The sequence below is a fragment of the Schistocerca gregaria genome, chromosome 1, assembly GCF_023897955.1.
Source record: "Schistocerca gregaria isolate iqSchGreg1 chromosome 1, iqSchGreg1.2, whole genome shotgun sequence".
Classification (NCBI taxonomy): Eukaryota; Metazoa; Arthropoda; class Insecta; order Orthoptera; family Acrididae; genus Schistocerca; species Schistocerca gregaria.
The window spans coordinates 577,164,989-577,186,383 of record NC_064920.1 but is presented as its reverse complement, the minus strand read 5'-3'; the positions used below and the strand labels follow the sequence as shown (position 1 = coordinate 577,186,383).

Here is a 21,395-nt window from a genome sequence, read left to right as displayed (position 1 = left end):
GCCAACTGAATGGCACGTTGCCTAACTTCTTTGCCGGGTGCCGATTGGATAATAGCATCCCGTACCATGGAATCAGTGAAGGATTCTTTGTGAACTTCAGTAACAAATTGACACTTTCTACTGAGGCCGTGAAGTTCAGCAGCCCAAGCGCAATAAGAATTATTCAGTTGTTTTTGACAGCAATAAAAGGCAACACGAGAGGCTACCACATGCGTACGCTTGTGAAAATATATGGACAGAAGTGAGCACATGTCAGCAAAGGACAAAGACGCAGGATCTTTCAAAGGAGCCAATTGCGACAACAACCGATACATTTGAAGTGAAATCCATGAAAGGAACAGAGACTTACATGTTTGTTTGTCCTTGACATGAAATGCCACGAAGTGCTGTCAAAGACGTTTTTCGTAATCAGACCAGTCTTCTGCCGTCTCGTCGTAAGGATGTATAGACAACTATGAGAAACGCCCCGCATTTGATGCCGCAACGAAATCGCAAATCACTGATGTGAGAAGCATTTGCTGTTCAATGAGACCTTGCAATAGTTGCTCTAAAGTAGCCATGAAAACCTGTGGGTCAATGATGAAAAGGATAAATCTACTACCTCGTCGCCAATTGTTATAACGTCAAGTTTAACACATATATTTCAAAAACGACACATCACATGTAAGTCACAGAGCAAGTAAACAAAGTAAGACATGTACACGGTAACATTCAAATCATAACTGACTCCAAGTCTAGCGGCCGCTGGCTGGCTGGCCGCTTAGGTGGCGCCGCTGCTGCATCGCTGACAGACAGCACCACATGTAGAGGACGCACATAACTGCGCAGCGGCACTTTGAAAGATCGGCAAGTCACAACACATTTTCAGTTTAAAAGTCTGTCTATCAACCAAGCTGAAGTTTATAATTTAGATGACCTTTGCCCCCTTTAACTAATTTTTCTTTGACAATTCTCTTCATCCTACATTGTGTTCAGCTTTCATTAATGGTTCTCACCATTCATTATGTCTGCATCATGGGGTTCTCATTACTCTCACCACAAATGGCTCTGTTATTAACAACACACATATTAACTTCTCTTTTATAAATATATTTTATAGTAGGTGTGTTTGGGTGTTCATGTGTGTTTGTGATCTAATTTTTCTCACAATATTTCTCTTTTTATTTACAGAGTATATTCAGAAAATACTACCAGAGGAAGCGCCACTATTACTTAGGGCAAATAAGGCTAATCAAAAATTGCAATTCCAAATAAAAATATCCTCAGAAGTAGACACAGAAAGAGAGAGAAATAAACTGAAAAATATCTGGGACAGATCTTAAGTCATTTGTAAACCCAAGCAATAACAAACAATAATGTATGTGATCTTAAGCTTTGCTTTACTAAGAGTAAGCCACTGTCTATAAGGATCCGGTCATCAGCTACTCTTATTTCAACAACCTCTTTTTGGAAAACAATCGCAAACGACCAGGGCTGTCTTAGCAGTTCTATTTACTCATATTTCGTTGAGTTCCCTGTAGCTATTCAGCGTTTCATAACCACAAATTTTGTTGGTTCCTTGCCTTTGGTGTTTCTGCTGTGCAGCAGGCACCTTTTTTCAACTGTCTATACAGTCAGCCCAACGTAAGCCTTACTACATTTGCATGGACTGTAGCAGACAGTTTATGGAGCCTCAAATCATCTTTCACCATACCTAGCAGTGTACGCATTTTTGGAGGTGGACAGAAAACACGTTTAATGTTAGGTTGCCAATTTTGTTTGACACTTTGCCGGTGTGCTGCAGATAGGCCTCTTATTCTTCTCTTAAATAAAGTGTTGCTTTCTGATTCTCTCAAGCTGATCAGGGAGAAATTCAACTTCACTTCGAATTCATTCTCCTATCTGTATTTTTTCTCTTCAATAGAATTATTATGAAGAAAATAATGGTGTTACCATGGAGTGCCCTATGGCACTGGCAGTAGCAGACTGATTTTGAAGAGAAAGCTCAGAAAAAAGTTGCACTGAAGCCTACATGCTTTTTCACACATGCTGATGACACATTTAGTGGAAAGCTTCTGGCATTTCTTTAACATGTGATCACTCTACACCCCAGCATCAAACTCACTATGGAGATGGAAGAGAATGGTGAACTCTCCTTTTTCAATGTTTTAGTCAAGCACAAGGTGGATGGAACTACGGGACAGTGTGTCCAGGAAAACCATCCACACCTATATGTACCTCCATGCCTCCACGTGCCTTCATCCTTCACAGTGTGAGGGTGCACTACATGCACAGGACCACAGCGTCTGTGCATTAATAGACACAGAAAGCCTACAAAGACAGCTCGATCACCTTGAGGGAATATTCAAGAAGAATATATATGCCACGAGACACATCTGATGTGCTTTCAGGCAAATGGTACACACATGAACCGGATGAGGAGAACAAGGCAATGGTGAATCTTCCACATGTTGGAAAGCTATTGAAAAAAGTTGGTAGAAGATTGGCTCACTCTAACACTAAATGCATTTTCTATAAATTTCAGAAAATGTGTGCTCTATTGGGTACAGTGAGAGATGACTTGAGATACAATAAATTAAGTGTCTACTGTATTCCACTCACATGCATACGGTATATATCACGCAGACTGCATACAGTGGAAGGAAGGTGCCAAGAGCACAGGAAAGACACTGAACTCAAGCAACCAACAAGATTTTCAATTACAAAACACTGCACAGCTACAGGTGACTCAATGAAGTATGAATTAAAAAAGTGTTAAGGCAGCCCAGGTCATTTTGGGATTGTGTTCTAAACAGGGTATTGTAATGAGTAACCGATAACCTGATCTTTAGAGAAAGTAGTTCCACTCTCAGTCAAGCATGGAACCCAGCACTCAGCCAATGGTACTCTCAACGACAGCTGAGAGTGACTTCCACATCCAACGGCAGCAACAGAAGCAATGATGGACCAGATTTTGCACCGAGCATTTATCAACCATGTCCCTCCCACCATCACTCCACTCGATATGGCATACAGCTAGCAAGTGAGGGAAAAGATGGGAGAGTTATGAGTATAAAGGAGGTACGACTTATGAAAGATGCTCATTCTACAGGTATCACGTGAAGATAATTGCAAAATATGCTATTTAAATATCATGTCTTGTGAACAAATGTACCCGGCTGAATACCCAAGACTAATATGAACAAATGATACACTGAACACACAGCTGAGATCACGTAGTGCCAGGTATGTTCATCAACACTTTTAGATTTGTAACACAATATTTTGCTTAATGGTGTTGGAGATGTGCTACATTAAGTAAAAATGCAGGCGATATATTATCAACTCTGTTGTAAGTGGAAGTAACCATTTCAATGCAAACTAAAAATGTTGATCATGTTAATAGTGATTACTGCAATCTACGTGTGATGATCCATATTTAAATTAGACCTATTCTCATAACATAGCAATTTAAATGAGTTATATTATTAATAAAAGCCTGTATGAATATCATAAAGCAGGATTCTACTTCAAAAAGGAAGTCTCATGTATCATTAAAGTTAATTTCTGTGCAGGATACTTGTAACAGGTTTATACAATATGAAACATCAACCTACTACCAGAGCAATATTTAAAATTTTTGTTTTGGAAAAAAATAAGAGACGTATTGATTAATTTACCTGGAAACAAAGCAACATTCCGACAGCCAAAACAACCCCAATTGCAAGTCCAAGGGCCAATACACACAGTACCAACATTGATGTTCCAAGGTAAACAATTGGTTCTGTGCCATTACCATAGTACAGATACCAAACCTAAAAACAAACAATGGTATGTTGAGGATGGAATAACTACAATACTATGAAAATGATACATTGCTTCTCACCACATGGAAGACGTGAGAAGTCAGAGACAGGCACAATGACATTAGTCCTAAATATTTAAGCTTTGGACGGACAGTTGTTCTTTGCAAACATATAAAAAAAAAAAATGCACACGCATAGGCATTGTCTCCAACCGCTGTGGCTCAAACGGCCATGAGGTGTGCTTGTGTGTGTATATGTGCATGTGTACACTATTTCAGAGGGAGGACTTTTCTATCCAAAACCTTAATTGTTTAGCACTTTTTTTCACTGCGCTTATCTGTGATTCAATGCCTTCCCTATGTGGCAAGTGTGATCTATCTTTCCATAATAAACCTAAAAACAAATCATTTATTACAGCCAGTTTAATTATAGTCAGTGCCTATCTAAAAACAGGACAAAAAGAACAAAAATATTTAATCCTTCTACTTATATACAAACACCATATACTGTGTGAATTGACAAACGTTGCAAGAGAAAATTCAATAATGGTACAAAGAAGAAAAGCACATCTAGAGATGTGTGTACCTGCTCATGCAAAAGAATGAAGTTAAATTTAGCTGTTTCCACAAATAACGAACTAAATGGAAGATGTAATCTATTCTATAACACACACTTTTCCCTCCCCACCATCACCTCACCTTTTACTCTGTCACTCAATCACTTCTAAATGTGAGTTTATAATGCTGCTCTCTTGCTTCAAATAACTCTTATACAGCAGTAGTAGTCTTATACAGGGCACCTTCAGCTAGCTTTAGCATTTTTTTGAAACAGTTAGATGCACTCTTAATACACATGTTTAAATTCAGTAGAGATGTCATAGTTGTTGGAGACTTAAATGCAAATTTCCTAACGAACTCCAGCGACAGAGTACATCTTGAGAACTTGATGTCCTCATATAATCTTGCTTCTGTTGTAAATTGTCCCACCAGAATAACTTTCCAAACCAAATCATTAATTGATAATGTATTTATTGACATAACCAAGACTGGTGATATAGCTTCAGGCAAGTTCTGAATGGTCTCTCTGACCATGATGGACAAAGACTCACCATTAACAATTCATTTGTGAAATTAATAGTGGTCCCAACTGGAAAATTACTAGGAACTCTACTGATGAAACTATTCAGATCTTTAAATCACGCCTCCAAAATGTAGACTGGAGTCCAGTATATAACGTAGAAAATTCCAATTCCAAATACAACCTTTTCAGTAATGAAGTGGCTCTAATATTTGAAAGTACCTTCCCAAAAAGAATATATAAAACCCATACTAAAAAATCCACCAACAAGCCTTGGATTACCACTGGAATTAGGATTTCTTGCAAAAGAGAGAGAGAGAGAGTTGTACATTGCCTCAAAAAAAATCAGATGACCCTAACATTTTAATAACTATAAAAAATACTGTAAAATATTGAATAAAGTCATTCTGAAATCAAGAAGTATGTATTTGTGTTCAAAAATTAATAACTCCACTAATAAAACCAAAACTATATGGGAAGTGATACGAAATGAGACTGGTGCAAATTACCCCAACAAGACCCAAAATATTGATCTTAACAATGAAGGTAAGCTAGTTCAAAAATCAAGATATTGTAGCTAAAATCTTTAATGAGCACTTTCAAACTGTTGCTGAGAAAACAGCATTCAGAGGCTCTTCAGAAAAGGCAATAAAAACTCTGAAAGAACTTTTCCCTAATTCTATAGACATGATAGGTATGGTCCCCATAACTGAAAAAAAGTATCTCTAAAAAGTAATAATTCAAGGGTGTAGACAGTATTTGCAGCAAACTGCTAAAAGTCAGCTGTAATCAACTCTCTAAAGTTCTAGCTCATATATTCAATACCTCTCTAAATCAAGGTATCTTCCCTGACAGAATGAAGTATGTTACTGTGAAGCCCTTCTACAAAAAAAGGTGATCCCACAGATGCTTCCAACTATCATCCTATCTCTCTTGTAACAGCATTTTCTAAACTCTTTGAAAAGTTAATATACGTCAGGATTGTCAATCACCTTGAAAAATTTGCACTAATTAGTAAACAACAATTTGGTTTCAGATCAGGCATATCTACATCCGAAGCAATTTACGCACTTACAAATAATGTTTTAGAATGCCTTGACAAGAAAAAATTACCTGTTGGCATATTATGTGACCTGACTAAGGCTTTCAACTGCATTGATCACACAATACTTTTAGGAAAAGCAGCCCAATATGGAATATGTGGACAAATGGGTGACTGGCTCAGATCATATCTAGAAGACAGACAACAAAAAATAGTATTAGGTGTTAACAATCTACAAGTAGGAGAGGTAGAGTCTGACTGGGGAACAGTACATCATGGAGATCCACAAGGGTCAATCCTTGGTCCCCTCCTATTTATTATATATATATATATATATATATATATATATATATATATATATATATATATTAATGACCTACCCCTGTCCTCAAATAGTGCTAGCAATATCACAACGTTTGCCGATGACACAAGTATAGTGACAGCCAGCAAAGCCTGACGTAGAATTAAATGCCGACCAAGCACTTGCAAATGCTTTGAACTGGTTCATGGCAAATTCTCTAGCAAGAAGCCTCAGTAAAACTAATTACATGCAGTTCCATTCCAGATACATAAGCCCAGAAGAGATTAACATTGCACACGAGAGCCAACAGTTGCAGAGCGTTCAGTGCACAAAGTTCCTAGGCGTTCACATAGAAAACCGGCGCAACTGGGAATTCTACATACAGCAAACACTGAAAAACCTTAGCTCAGCAACATTTGCCATCCGAATAATCTCCAAACTTGGAGACATCAATGTATCAACGTCTGCGTATTTTAGCTACTTTCATTCAGAGATGTGTTATGGAATAATCTTTTGGGGCAACTCACCACTTTAAAAAAAAAAAAATTGTAAGCCAGAAAAAATTAGTCCGAATTATATGTAGTGTCCCTTCAAGAACCTCATGTCGAAATTTCTTTAAACAGTTAGGTATATTAACCACTACCTCACAATATCTCCTCTCACTCATGGCTTTCATTCTTCTCAATTCCTCTGAACATGAAACAAATGAGGCATACCATAATTATAACACAAGGCGGAAAGGTGATATGCACTGTGAACGAAAAAATCTCTCTCTGGTGCAAAAACGGGTAAAGTACACAAGTACAAAAATCTTTAAAGCACTCCCGAGTAATATAAAGTGTCTTAAGGAAAATAAAATGCTATTCAAAAAAAGCGAAAGGGATTTCTATTGGAAAAATGTTTCTACTCTTTAGATGAATTCTTCAACAGAGATAAGTAATTTGAGTAGTAATTCAGGTTATTTCCTTTGTCATTGTTATCTGTATTGTTTTTTATTGCTATTGTATTTTTGTATTGTATTGTTTATTATCTTGATTATATTATTGTATTGTAACAATTTTGAATCATTCATCTACCATGTGTAATATACCAGTATGTATTGTATTATATGATATCTATATTGTATCTGCTTTGACTCATTCCACATCCATGCGTAATCACACCATACTGGATCTATGGAATATGTATCTCAAATAAAATAAATATATAAATTGCTCGATGTAAATATTACGACCATAAAATTGGGTAACTAGCAACTACACAAATATTTCATAAGCATGTAAATAACAAACATCAATAAGTAAATGAACTGTATGTAACTGCACTGGGATGTATCCAAGACAACTGGACAACAGGCAGGAAATAAACAGTTTAAACTTGACACACTATATGATGCATTTATTTATGTCATAGGTTTTCATACTTGGTGGGATCAGTCAACTCATTGATCTGGCTATGTGCTTTTACTTTCCTTCATTTCTTTGTGATTTCTCATAGAACCATGAAAAAAGAGAACTTTTATGGAAGCAGAACAAGTGAAGGAATAACACAACGCAATAAAAGCAACTCACAGAAACAATCTGTACACTGTATTAACAATAACTAATCACCATTTCTCATTCAATAATGTTCCAAATTGTTTTTGCTGTTTTCTCGGATGGTTTCCCTGATCATTTGTAAATAATGTATGTTCTTCACTCTACAGCAGACTGAAAATTTTACAATACTAGTGCTAATGAAGTTTCAACTCTTGCTACTATCATCTCTCTGAATTACGAAGACCTATCTGTTCCTAGCACAAGATACTTTAACCCCAGCAGTTACACACTCACAGTCCCTACTCCTGTTTAGTTTACCTTTACTCTTGTTTGTGTTGAGCGAACAAAAGATTACACATTGTTATCAGAATACGTTTACAACAAACTTTAACTTCCCTTTTACTTTGTCTTACTTATGAATACTCTCAGTATTCCCCTCATAATTTCTCACTACACATTGTGACTGAATCACTATTTATTATTCTGTGATGCATTTTTCTTCTATGATCTGTACCTAACTGGCTAGCACATTTTACTGTTAAAATTTGACTGTCTTGGACCAATAACTATTGCTGGTACTGCCAAAAGAAATTTGAAGCTAGAAATCACTAACTCTACATATCCACGACCTGAATAACCTGTCAGAAAATTTCCACACACAATGACTTCCCAGTCAAGTCAGTATAATCATATTAACACTATCTATCTATTTTATTGGGCAGAACATATCTTTTGATCCCACCAGATGCACCAATCTGTTGATACCGTATGGTATGCCTACATCTGATGGGGTCAGTATAAGTGGGGAACAAACCAGCTTCTCCAGCCAGCAGGTCATGTAAACCTGCCAATTTAAGGCCAAGCAACCACACCGTTCGCATTTCAATCCACAAGTTAATGCGTTCACCTCCACGGCAGACTGAAGTACTGATGGTGACTCTGCACTACACCAGTTACTATTTCGACTGTTCATGTTATAACTGGGCCTGCTTGGGATCCAAGTACAATGAGCTCCACCTATTGCTGCTGACTTCTACTCTAGTAGACTGTGCTACCACTAGGATAAGAGATTAATCTCAGGCTCGCTTACAAGTGATTTCCAGCAGTGTAATTCAAGTTGTGGTCCCACCGATTGTTTTCATTTGCAGTCCTAGAAAATTCACAAGATCAGTAACTCTTATGAACTGAGTGTCATTCATTTTGTGACTGATTTAATTAAGAGGGTTTTTTGGGACCAAACAGCGAGGTCATCAGTCCCGCAATTCTGAAGTTACTCACAGAAGAAAGAGGGGTCCACTAAAAGTGGATGGATCAGTCAGAGGAGTCAAATGATAAAATAAAGAAGTTAAAAAACACACAGTAAAGGGCATAAAAGGTGAGACAAAATCTAAAAACTGGAAAAAAAAAGAATGGTCTTTCCATGAGGGAATGGTCATGGTGTCCCAGACCAAGAAGAAATGAAGAGAGGTCTCAATCACAACCACCCTGTCTCTGCTCCAGGAGTAAAGCAAAACCTTAAATCTGGAAATAAAAACCACTTTCATGGAGGAAACTGAGGACCAGTTCAACCATCCATGAATCGTTTGCTAATATTAAATTTAAGGAATCTGGAAGTCTATACTTGGCACGAAGTGCCAAAAGAAGGGGACATTCCACTAATATGTGGGATTTTGTCAGTCTGACTCCACAGCCACATTGTGTGGACAGTTTGTTACGGAGGAGGAAACAATGGTTGAGCATTGTATGACCAACGCATAGACAGCATGAAACAGTAGACTCCTTCCAAGAGGAGCAGAAGGAAGAGTGACAAACTGCAGCACATGCCTTGATTGTGCGGAGTTTATTACTATGAACAGTAGCACACCAGATGGCATTCCATTTTTGGGAGAGAGAGATTTGACGTAGATCCACATGTGGTTGTCTTTGTGACCCTTCTGCACACTTTGAACAAAATGAATGCTGTGTCACTCCACATTAGCCCAGAGTTCCCCATCAGTTTGCAGGATAAGGTCTCTGAGAAAAATCACTCTGTGGACCATATCCAGAGATTGGTGAGGAGTAATAGACACTGGGACATTGCCAGCACGAAGAGCTGCAGATTGGGTGGCAGGAAAAGCTTTGACCAACAGGAGTCCAACCGCATCCTAGTAAGAGGCTCTACTTCACCAAACTTGTCCTCGACATTCTCCACAAAAACAATGGCTTTCTGGTGGTGAATGTGGCCCTATCCATCCTAGTATAGACGAGGTAGTAGGGAAAGTGTTTCATCCAAAGACAGTGAATCTGGCCCTCCTCCCCCAGTGTACCCAGGTAAGGAAAGGCTGCCATGTCATATGAAATAGAATTCAATGATCCTTCCCATTCGAAGAGATGGCTGTTTGAGAATGGCCAGATTTTTGCAGCTTGATACACTTCATGTGCCAAGCATCCGCCCTGATAGCACTCGCACCAATCAGAGACTCTCCCCATGGGTGCCACGCAGCCAAGAAGACAAGCAACCACTCCTTGACATACATGGGGAGGGAACAGCTCAGGTATCAAAATGGTGATCCTCATGTTGTCAGGGGGCTCATTCAGGTGGGTACGTAACAGCCCCACCACACGGACTGGCTACATGTGCTGGTGACCTACCAGGCTGGAATGCGGCTACAGCGGGGAAGGGAGAGGAGGAGGAGGGGAGAGAGGAATCCACACCATGGATGTTAGGGAGGGGTTCTTCCCTAGACAGCTTGCACTACAAACAGAAAATTTAGAAGTGGAGGTCATGCCTCAAGCGGGGATCTCAATGCCGAAAAGCATGAAAAAAAAAGAACGGGCAGAAGGGACAAATTGCAAGCAATACAGAGAACGAGGTGGATAGCTGGGTCGAAGTAAATCAGAATACAGAGAGAGGGAAAGGAGGGGGGCAAGAGGGAAGGAGTGAGGCTAAGGAGGGTGAAGGAAATGCAGCCAGGGGGAGAAGAATGGGCTGCAATAGCTCGGGGCCCCACGTATGCCATGCACAACCTCACAAAAGAACCATGAGCCCCCAGAGAGGATTCATTGTGTGTCTCGGGGTATTCAAAAAAGTGTTAATAAATGAGTTTTAATTGGAGACTGAAAAATTGGTGATGAGGAGGTTCCAGTTCAGTGGGATAGTATGGCTACCACGGATGCTCAATTTCTCTAATTTTTGCAACATCGTAAATTGGACTCCAACACTTCATGGATTACAGATCTACAAGGATTTAAAAGTAAGTATAAATTTATTGGAAGTTTAATTTGTTTTGTGCTTGATAAAGAGGTACACACAAAAGCTTTATGTCCATTAGATCCATCATTAGCAGAGGTGTTACATGGAACTCGTGCTATTCAAATTTCGTAAGTGGTTCAGCAAATGTTTTCACTGACTTTGAAGCACCTATGAAGGACCTAGTGGGACCGAGAAACTACACAGAAATTTTCCTTTCAATCCCGATACATTAAATGTGTCTCATCTGGTGGTGGCCTGCCAAGGCCATTCTAGCACCAGTCATATGGTTCAGATGCACTATATTCATTTATTGCCTAATTGTCCTGATTTTTTCACTTTACATCCATATCGCAAATTCCCTCACTCTGAAACTGAGTGCCGACTGTGCTTCCACAAGGGACACACAGCGCAAGTGTCAATGTCCAACAGGACATGCAGAGCATTGGTTCTACCAAAATTAATGTTACATGTGGAAATTAAGAATGTACCTGTTACATTCTTATTTGATACTGGTGCATATGTCACTATGAACAATGAATCACTGTGCTTTAGTATAGGTGCTCTGCCTTTGGACTCAGTGCATTTTAAATTGTAAGCTTAAGGACATCACAAAATTCTGCTGTCGTACTAAATGAAGCTCTCTGTGAAGTAGAAACAGATGACCAGGACATTGCCTTTTCTCATGTTCACCACTTATTCCATAGAAAATAATTTTGGAGTTGATGTCTACTTGAATCTTGGTTTTTCTGTTCAAGCATGCCATTAATACTACTCAGCCTTCAGCGCTGTGTGAAAAAAACTGACAATTTAGATTCCCAATTTGCACTGTTACTTGAGCCTGGTCTACATAAAGCCTCGAATTTTCAGGCACGCATTCTTTTAAAACCTTCCGCAATACAGAGGTTTTTTTAAAGCCTTTCAGATTCTATTCGCCCACTGGGATGCAGTATAATTGGAATTACATATGATGGAACAACAAGAACAAGTGTTTTCATCTACTCCCTTCAGTCAACAGGTATCTCCCTTGGTGGTCATGCCTGAACCAGATGGCATCCTATGCCCATGCAGCAGTTATAACCTGTCAACCCAAATCCTGGCCCGACAGAGAGAGAGAGAGAGAGAGAGAGAGAGAGAGAGAGAGAGAGAGAGAGTGTGTGTGTGTGTGTGTGTGTGTGTGTGTGTGTGTGTGTGTGTGTGTGTGTGTGTGTGTCTGCGCGGAGTTTAAGGGCAGCCAGTGGGGAATGTTATCAGCATGCTTACAAATATTACAAGAAAAGATCGTGGATAAAACTGCAAAATGTTAACATACACACTGAGAAAACAAAGAAATACTAAAATGTGTTCTACAGGAGATTAGAACACAAGTAAAATTACAAAGGAGCTAAAAGAAAGGCACAGGCAAATGTGGCTGGCTGCCCACTTAAAGGAAAAAACAAAAAACATGGGTGAGCCTGTCACCCTGTGAACACAATGAAACCATTCCCCTAAAATCTTGTGAAAATGTTGGATAATTCACAACTCAAATCACATTCGTTTGAACATCACTTGAAACACAGAGCAGATCCATCAGCAAATCTGCTGTGACCCACTGGTCAGAAAATAAAACACAGTCCAATAAAATGTGGCGCACAGTTGTCTGTATGCAACAAGCACCACACATTGGAGGGTCCTCTTGCCAAAGCAAGAAGCCACGCATTGTAGAGCTGGGGCCTATACGAAGACGAGTAAGAAAGACCTTGTTCTGTCCACATGACTGGAAAGAGGTACAACACAACCGAGTTGTGGTCTTTACTACATGGAGCTCATTGTCGATCACTTCCAGCCTCTCATCCTCCCATTGATGCATGACTTTGTACCCAAACAGCGAGGTGATGGCACACACGGAGATGGCACAATAAGGACCTGAGGATCATAACTCCTTGGCTGCTAGATCCACCCTTTCCATTCCCTACAACACCCATGTGCCCTGGTGCCCAGCAGAAAGATACCTCCACCCCAAGGAGGGCATCCTGGATTACTTTATCTGCTGGTTACAAATGCTGAATAGAGCAAAGGGCACTCAGAGAAGTAGACCAGACAAGAAATTAGCACTGAAAGAATGTCTCATCTGCTACAGTGCCCGCAAGACTGCATATAATTCTGCTACGAACACAGAAAATACTTGAAGTTATCCTGAGGACACAATCCGGGAAAACGACAGAGCAACCAACTGAGGCCCCTGTTTACACCCATCCGTAAAGACAGCTAAGTAGTTGTGGTGCTCATGTAAAATGTTAGGAAATATTAAATTAAAAACAGAAGCAGGAGTGCAATCTCTCCTATACTGCACTTAATCTAAAATTACACTGGGCCTCTGCAGTAACTGGGGCAGGAGACAGTTACAACTGGATTTGGGGTTGTACTTGCTCAACATGGAGTGACACCAGCACACACTGCATGTGGATCCCAAATGGCATCGTGGCTCATGGATGGTTCGAAAAAAGGTGTTCCAGAGGCAGACAGGCAACAGTAAGATACACGGGTGAAGGCAGAGTTGTGAGGAACTTACATACCTGATGCACCATGATGAGCTGCTGCCAGATGGTAAGTCATGGTTGCCCAGCCTCAATACAGAGACTATACATGGAACTGGCACTGTAAGCACCCGCGGCCAGCTGAATCCCCCTCATGGTGAACAGCATCAATGATCATCAAACAAGAAGGCCTCACCAATTCATACACCATGCACCCATGTGCCAGCTATGAACACACGAAGGCCCTATAAAACTAGAGCAAACACACTCTGTCTACTCCCCAAGACCTGTAGCTAAGACACTTGTATGATGATCAATGCCTTCAGGGTTCTGGCTTCTCAGGTCTCTCAGGTGTGGCAACCAAGACAATTTGGAGTAAAAAATGATGCCCAGGAACACCACCGAGTCTCTAAAATTTAGGATTGCGTCTCTCATATGCAAGACATGTAAATTAAAAATATGACAAGAATTATTAACTAGAGCGTGCGCGCGCGCGCACACACACACACACACACACACACACACACACACACACACACATACATATATATCTGCAGACAACTGAAAACCTGTCTTTCCAGCCCACACTTTTAACCACTGCATTGTGTAAGTTGCAGCTCACAGCTACTGGTTGTAACACTGGAGGAGGAACAAAAAACAGCAAAATCATCCACAAATAAGAAGCACTGTACAGCACTACTTATCATAAACATGATACTGTTGATGGCTATGGCAAATAGGGTAACACTTAAAACATTCCCCTGAGTGGCACCATTCTTTTGCTCAAAACAACATGACAGTGTGTCACCACCTTGGGTCCTAAAATACCACTGAGACAGGAAAGACTGTATGAAGATGGAGAAGGGGGCCACAAAAGCCCCTTTGATGCAGCTGTGGGAGAATACTGTGTCTCCAAGCAGTATCATACGTCTTAATGACATCGAAAAATATACATTGATATTTACAGAGGAAAGCCTGCTAAATATCCACCTCTAGTAAGGTTAGGTTGTTGACAGTGGACCACAAATTCCTGAACACACAATGAGAGCAGCTAAGGAGTTGCCTAGTGTCTAACAACCAGGCCAGAAAACAGTTAACCATTCACTTCACGATCTTTCCTACACAGCTCATTAAGGCGATACTCCAATAACTACTGGGACATGTGTGATCCCCTCCTGGTTTGAGGAGAGGAATTGAAAGTGCCTCTCTCCACGAGTCGGGGAAGTTACCTGTCTGCCATATAAGATTAAAATGTACAAGGATAATTTCCTTTGATGCTGCTGCAAATATTGAAGTGTGCATTACCAGATTTGCTCATGAGCAAGTACAGTATTACCAACCACAGACAGAGCCGATTCCAGCTCCCATAAGGAGAAAAGGGTAGTTGTAAAATCTCAGAATTGTTGGATCTGGAGCTCAACTTTCCCCTCTCTACAGTTGCATGGTAGCAACAAAATGCCATTCTAGCTGGTGTTGTTGTTGTTGTTTTTGTGGTCTTCAGTCCTGAGACTGGTTTGATGCAGCTCTCCATGCTACTCTATCCCGTGCAAGCTTCTACATCTCCCAGTACCTACTGCAGCCTACATCCTTCTGAATCTGCTTAGTGTATTCATCTCTTGGTCTCTCTCTACAATTTTTACCCTTAACGCTGCCCTCCAATACTAAATTGGTGATCCCTCGATGTCTCAGAACATGTCCTACCAACCGAACCCTTTTTCTAGTCAGGTTGTGCCACAAGCTCCTCTTCGCACCAATTCTATTCAATACCTCCTCATTAGTTATGTGATCTACCCATCTAATCTTCAGCATTCTTCTGTAGCATCACATTTCGAAAGTTTCTATTCTCTTCTAGCCCAAACTATTTATTGTCCATGCTTCACTTCCATGCATGGCTACACTCCATACAAATACTTTCAGAAATGACTTCCTGACATTTAAATCTATACTCAATGTTAACAAATTTCTCTGCTTCACAAACTCTTTCCTTGCCATTGCCAGTCTACATTTTATATCCTCTCTACTTCGACCATCATCAGTTATTTTGCTCCCAAAATAGTAAAACTCCTTTACTACTTTAAGTATCTCATTTCCTAATCTTAATTTCCTGAGCATCACTCGATTTAATTAGACTACATTACATTATCCTCATTTTGCTTTTGTCGATGTTCATCTTGTACCCTCCTTTCAAGACACTGTCCATTCCGTTCAACTGTTCTTCCAAGTCCTTTGCTGTCTCTGACGGAATTACAATGTCACTGGCGAACCTTAAATTTTTTATTTCTTCTCCATGGATTTTAATACCTACTCCGAACTTTTCTTTTGTTTCCTTTATTTCTTGCTCAATAAACAGATTGAATAACATCGAGGATAGGCTGCAACCCTGTCTCACTCCCTTCCCAACCACTGCTTCCCTTTCATACTCTTTCACTCATATGACTGCCATCTGCTTTCTGTACAAACTGTAAATAGCCTTTCACTCCCTGTATTTTACCCCTGCCACCTTTATAATTTGAAAGAGGGTATTCCAGTCAACATTGTCAAAAGCTTTCTCTATGTCTACAAAAGCTAGAAACGTAGGTTTGCCTTTCCTTAATCTTTCTTCTAAGATAAGTCGTAGGGTCAGTATTGCCTCACGTGTTCCAACATTTCTACGGAATCCCAACTGATCTTCTCCGAGGACGGCTTCTATCAATTTTTCCATTTGTCTGTAAAGAATTCGCATTAGTATTTTGCACCTGTGACTTATTAAACTGATAGTTCGGCAATTTTCACATCTGTCAACACCTGCTTTCTTTGGGATTGTATTTCGCCTGTCTCATACATCCTGCTCACCAGATGGTAGAGTTTTGTCAGGACTGGCTTTCCCAATGCTGTCAGTAGTTCTAATGGAATGTTGTCTACTGCGGGTCCCTTGATTCGATTCATCTTCATCTAAATCCTCTTCCACAATATTGTCCTCAAGTACATCGCCCTTGTATAGACCCTCTATATACTCCTTCCACCTTTCTGCTTTCCCTTCTTTGCTTAGAACTGGGTTTCCATCTGAGCTCTTGATATTCATGCAAGTGGTTCTCCTTTCTCCAAAGGTCTCTAATTTTCCTGTACGCAGTATCTATCTTACCCCTCATGAGATAAGCGTCTACATCCTTACATTTGTCCTCTAGCCATCCCTGCTAAGCCATTTTGCACTTCCTGTCGATCACATTTTTGAGACATTTGTATTCCTTTTTGCCTGCTTCATTTACTGCATTTTTATATTTTCTCCTTTCATCAATTAAATTCAACATTTCTTCTGTTACCCAAGGGTTTCTACTAGCCCTCGTCTTTTTACCTATTCGACCCTCTGCTGCCTTCACTATTTGATCCCTCAAAGCTACCCATTCTTCTTCTACTGTATTCCTTTCCCCCATTCCTGTCAATTGTTCCCTTATGTGCTCCCTGAAACTCTGTACAACCTCTGGTTCTTTCAGTTTATCCAGGTCCCACCTCCTTAAATTCCCACCTTTTTGCAGTTTCTTCAGTTTTAATCTACAGTTCATAACCAATAGATTGTGGTCAGAGTCCACATCTGCCCCTGGAAATGTCTTACAATTTAAAACCTGGTTCCTAAATCTCTGTCTTACCATTATATAATCTATCCGAAACCTTTTAGTATCTCCAGGGTTCTTCCATGTATACAACCTTCTTTTATGATTCTTGAACCAAGTGTTAGCTATGATTAAAGTTATGCTTGGTGCAAAATTCTACCAGGCGGCTTCCTCTTTCATTTCTTAGCCCCAATCCATATTCACCTACTATGTTTCCTTCTCTTCCATTTCCTACTGTCGAATTCCAGTCACCCATGACTATTAAATTTTCGTCTCCCTTCACTACCTGAATAATTTCTTTTATCTCATCATACATTTCTTCAATTTCTTCATCATCTGGAGAGCTAGGTGGCATATAAACTTGTACTACTGTAGTAGGCATGAGCTCCGTGTCTATCTTGGCCACAATAATGCATTCACTATGCTGTTTTTAGTAGCTTACCCGTACTCCTATTTTTTTATTCATTATTAAACCTACTCCTGCATTACCCCTATTTGATTTTGTATTTATAACCCTATACTCACCTGACCAAAAGTCTTGTTCCTCCTGCCATCGAACTTCACTAATTCCCACTATACCTAACTTTAACCTATCCACTTCCCTTTTTAAATTTTCTAACCTACCTGCCCGATTGAGGGATCTGACATTCCACACTCCGATCCGTAGAACGCCAGTTTTCTTTCTCCTGATAGTTTGTGTAAAATACCCTGCCCGCATCTGTACAATGTCTCCAGGCACTGTTTGGAGACAACCCTCTTTTAGCATTGCCGCTATTGGTAACTGACTGCATTTACCAGAAATCCACCTGATGGATTCCCAACCTTCCGTAGAACAGCACAGAGTACAGGAACACTTGCCATGACTTATTCTTTCTCTTTTCAATTATGCTCGAGCCATGGCTCTTGCAACTCTAAAGGCTATGAGGTTTCATGCAGTACGGCAGCATTTAAATGGTCCCAAACACATGCCTGTCATGGAAGGCTCAACAGCACTCATCTGTCCACCAAGGTACGGATTACATCCTAACATGACCTGTGGACTTTGTGATGGGTAAGTCGGCAGCATGACGAATCACTCACATGATGTGGTCCATCCATTTCTGAATGCTGTTGTGACGTTCAAACACAGCCAGCTGGCTGAGTAGTATCCAGTTAGCCCTGCTGACCATCCATGTTGGTGACTGCTCTTCACGTGGTGTTCCAACCAGCACATGAATGCAGAGTCTGAAGTGGTCACTGGGATGAAGGTCATTAGTGATCTCCCACTGAACAGTCTACAAGGGCACGAAAGCAGATAGAGATGTCGATGGCTGAGAATGACACAGTGGCAGTGCAGAAATGAGTGTAGGTATCCAAACCACCAACAGTGTGCCATTTTATAACTTAACTGATTTTAAATTACCGGCAATCGCCTCTAACCCTTTTGTATGTAAAAAGGTGATATTTTTTCGAAACCCCCCCCTCTTTCCACGCAGCCAATAAAAACCTCTCTGACCAGCAGCATGCATTCTGTTACTGAACCCGCTTGAATTCTTTAATATCCCTGAGTCCAGAGAACTCGCTGCACAAGCCCTCATATTTGATTGGGTATTAGTACCTACCAGTAGCCCATGCATTCTGCTGGGAGGTGGAACAGAAAACTTAGAAGGATCCAGAAACAACCAGGGAAATAGAAAGTCCACCTAGACAGAGCACACATGCCTAGGTAAGTCTTATACAACTGAGGTGCAGCAGGTTCCCCAGAGGTTGCCCGCTAATGACTGTTCCACCTCATCAGCCACGCACCTCATCAACGTGCAGCATACCTTGAAATTAAGAGGATTTTCATAGAGGTTTTTACCTTCCTCACAATCCAGGGGTCAAGTCAAGATTCCTGTTCTCTTTGACACACAACATTCCAAAGTGGTCGCTCAAGCATCCCCAAAGCTTAGGGCAACAGAGGACTGGCGGTGCTTAGCAGTCCCCAGCTCAGGAACTCTGGGGCTGCCAAACCTGTGCCCAGCAAACAAATGCTGAGCCCCTGAGGACAGTCCAACTAAGTCTCTTCTGAATTTTATCGGAAAGCTTTCAAGTACTGCTCTTTGTGGCAGTCAATTTGAAAACAACACTTTCCTGTCTGTCAAATTTGAAATCTGGACACATGGGGAGTATGCCTTAGAATGTTGATGGGGTGGGCAGTAATGTATCAAGTGCTGGTAATTTGAAAACTGTAAGATACAATAATGAAGATCGTGAGCTGTTTGTTCTGAAAGTTTAGCCTTGGGCCCAACCAAGACCACAAAGACTTGTACTATTCCCAAAAAGAAAATATAGTACTTACGCACTTCATATGTGATAGCCACCATTTCCTTTTCTATTTGCAAATAATGTTCCTGAGCCTCGTAATTAAGGTTTTGGAAATGAACGCTATAAGCTTTTCAGAACCGCCCAGGACCTTTGGAACAGGATGGCCTCGATGCCATGAGGAGAGCACTATTTCTTCTTAATAAATTGGGTTATTATTGGTAGCTAGTTGCTGTTTTTACTTTTAGTAAAAATTAACTTTTATCTTTACACAATCATGGTCACACCATTACAATTTTCAGTCTATAGCAGTTCATCAAACCTCAGGCTGTGCCTGTTTACAAGCAATGAGGAGCTAATATATATGTTGTTCAAAGCTCTTTGTTTTTCTGATACAAGACAGACTTTACACAGGCAGAAAGCAACAAGAGGAAAAATTTCTCTTAATAATAGTGCACAGTTATTCTATTAATTTAATAAATTGATTCTGACCATTTACACTGTTAAATAACTTCACACATGTCAAAACTGATACATTTTGAAACTTACACAAGCATAGAAACGATCTCATCTGCTTGATAAGAGAGGTCCAGTATACTTACCCGATTAAGTGCTCTGTACAAACAGCATGTCAGCTCAATGCTTGCTTGCAAGCAGCCACATACAGCAAAAAATAAAAAGGCAGTAAAATACCCATGGTTACGATGTCCCACACAATTGTTGATCCATGGACAGTGATGATCCATTTTCATCACACAGTGACCACCTGTCAATAACAGAAATTCCAATTGTTTTTCTCTTTAAGGATACAGAAATAGTCATTTTAAGTTTAAATATCTAAAATATGAAATATGAAATATTCTTCTTACATTTTTCTTTTATCATCACAAAGTTGGGAATGACAAAGTAACAACACACAATGAGAAAGACACTTGGTATAATTGAAAATTATACAGTTAAATTACACTACGACTTTGTGGAGTAACTTTGGCAATTAACAATCATACTGACTTCAAAGATTTGTAAGTATTGAATTGCTAGGAAAATTACTTTGGGTTAGGAAGAAATTAATTTAATGCTGAAGAAATAAATTAGAAACATACCGGCTCCAACTTTTTAAAATTAAATAGCTGAGGTGTAATGCACATTTAAAATTTTAAACAATGGGAAATCCAGGATTGAATGTAACAATATTATGAAAAAGATAATTGCTAGTCACCATATAGCAGAGATGCTAAGTGACAGGCAGGCACAACAAAAAGGCTGTCACACAACAAGCTTTCGGCGAACAAAGCCTTTGTCAAAAATAGACGAAAAACACACACAGTGTTACAGTCTTCTTGTTGTGCCTATCTACAACTCCGCATCTCTGCTACATGGTGAGTAGCAACTATTCTTTACATTGTTAGCGTTTAAAATTTAAAAATACAAGTAAGCATCAGCCAGTTTTCACTATCTATATACAACAAAACCGTTTCCGTCACAATTACAAATAAACCAAAATTTCCACCACTCAGTCAATAATCTGGTAATGATAAAACTAAAAGATTGTTGTGGTTGGCCATCCTTCTCATCTTGTACGGGAAGTCTCCCCTGACCTGCAGTTCTGCATGACTTTCCCAAAATGTACCACTTTTCCTAGACCTCTCCAGTCCTTTTCCTTCACGCTTCTTCCTTCCCCTTCAACCCTTCTGCCTGAAGAAGGAGCCACTGGCTCCGAAAGCTTGTCAATCACAACAATCTTGTGTGTGTGTTCTGCCGCCACTTGAGTAGATTTTTATCCATCCAGTTAAATAATTTTATCAGTCAATAATATAGCATCTAACATGAAACAGAAGATACACTAAGGTAGTATAGTCAAAATATAAAATTTGAGGATTAAAATACAATCACACAATCTGGTGCATTAGGATTACTAAAATAGTAATTCAGAATCAATACTTGTTCACTAACCCAAATATCTACCGATAGGCGCACCTTTATAGATAGGACAAAATCCAAGGAGTATGATGGTGCTAATGTTGTTGACGATTTTAA

General features: G+C 39.9%; 1 protein-coding gene across 1 annotated transcript in view; it reads right to left on the bottom strand.

Annotated features, from left to right (window-relative positions):
• The window catches only part of LOC126356711 (palmitoyltransferase ZDHHC6), a 111,579-nt gene that overhangs the window by 37,585 nt on the left and 52,599 nt on the right, over positions 1–21,395 (bottom strand). The window contains exons 4-5 of the mRNA XM_050007392.1: positions 19,961–20,124; positions 3,660–3,794 (exon numbers count right to left, since the gene is read on the bottom strand). Of these exons, the coding sequence (XP_049863349.1) occupies positions 3,660–3,794; positions 19,961–20,124 (299 nt within the window). The remainder of the gene's footprint in view (positions 1–3,659; positions 3,795–19,960; positions 20,125–21,395) is intronic.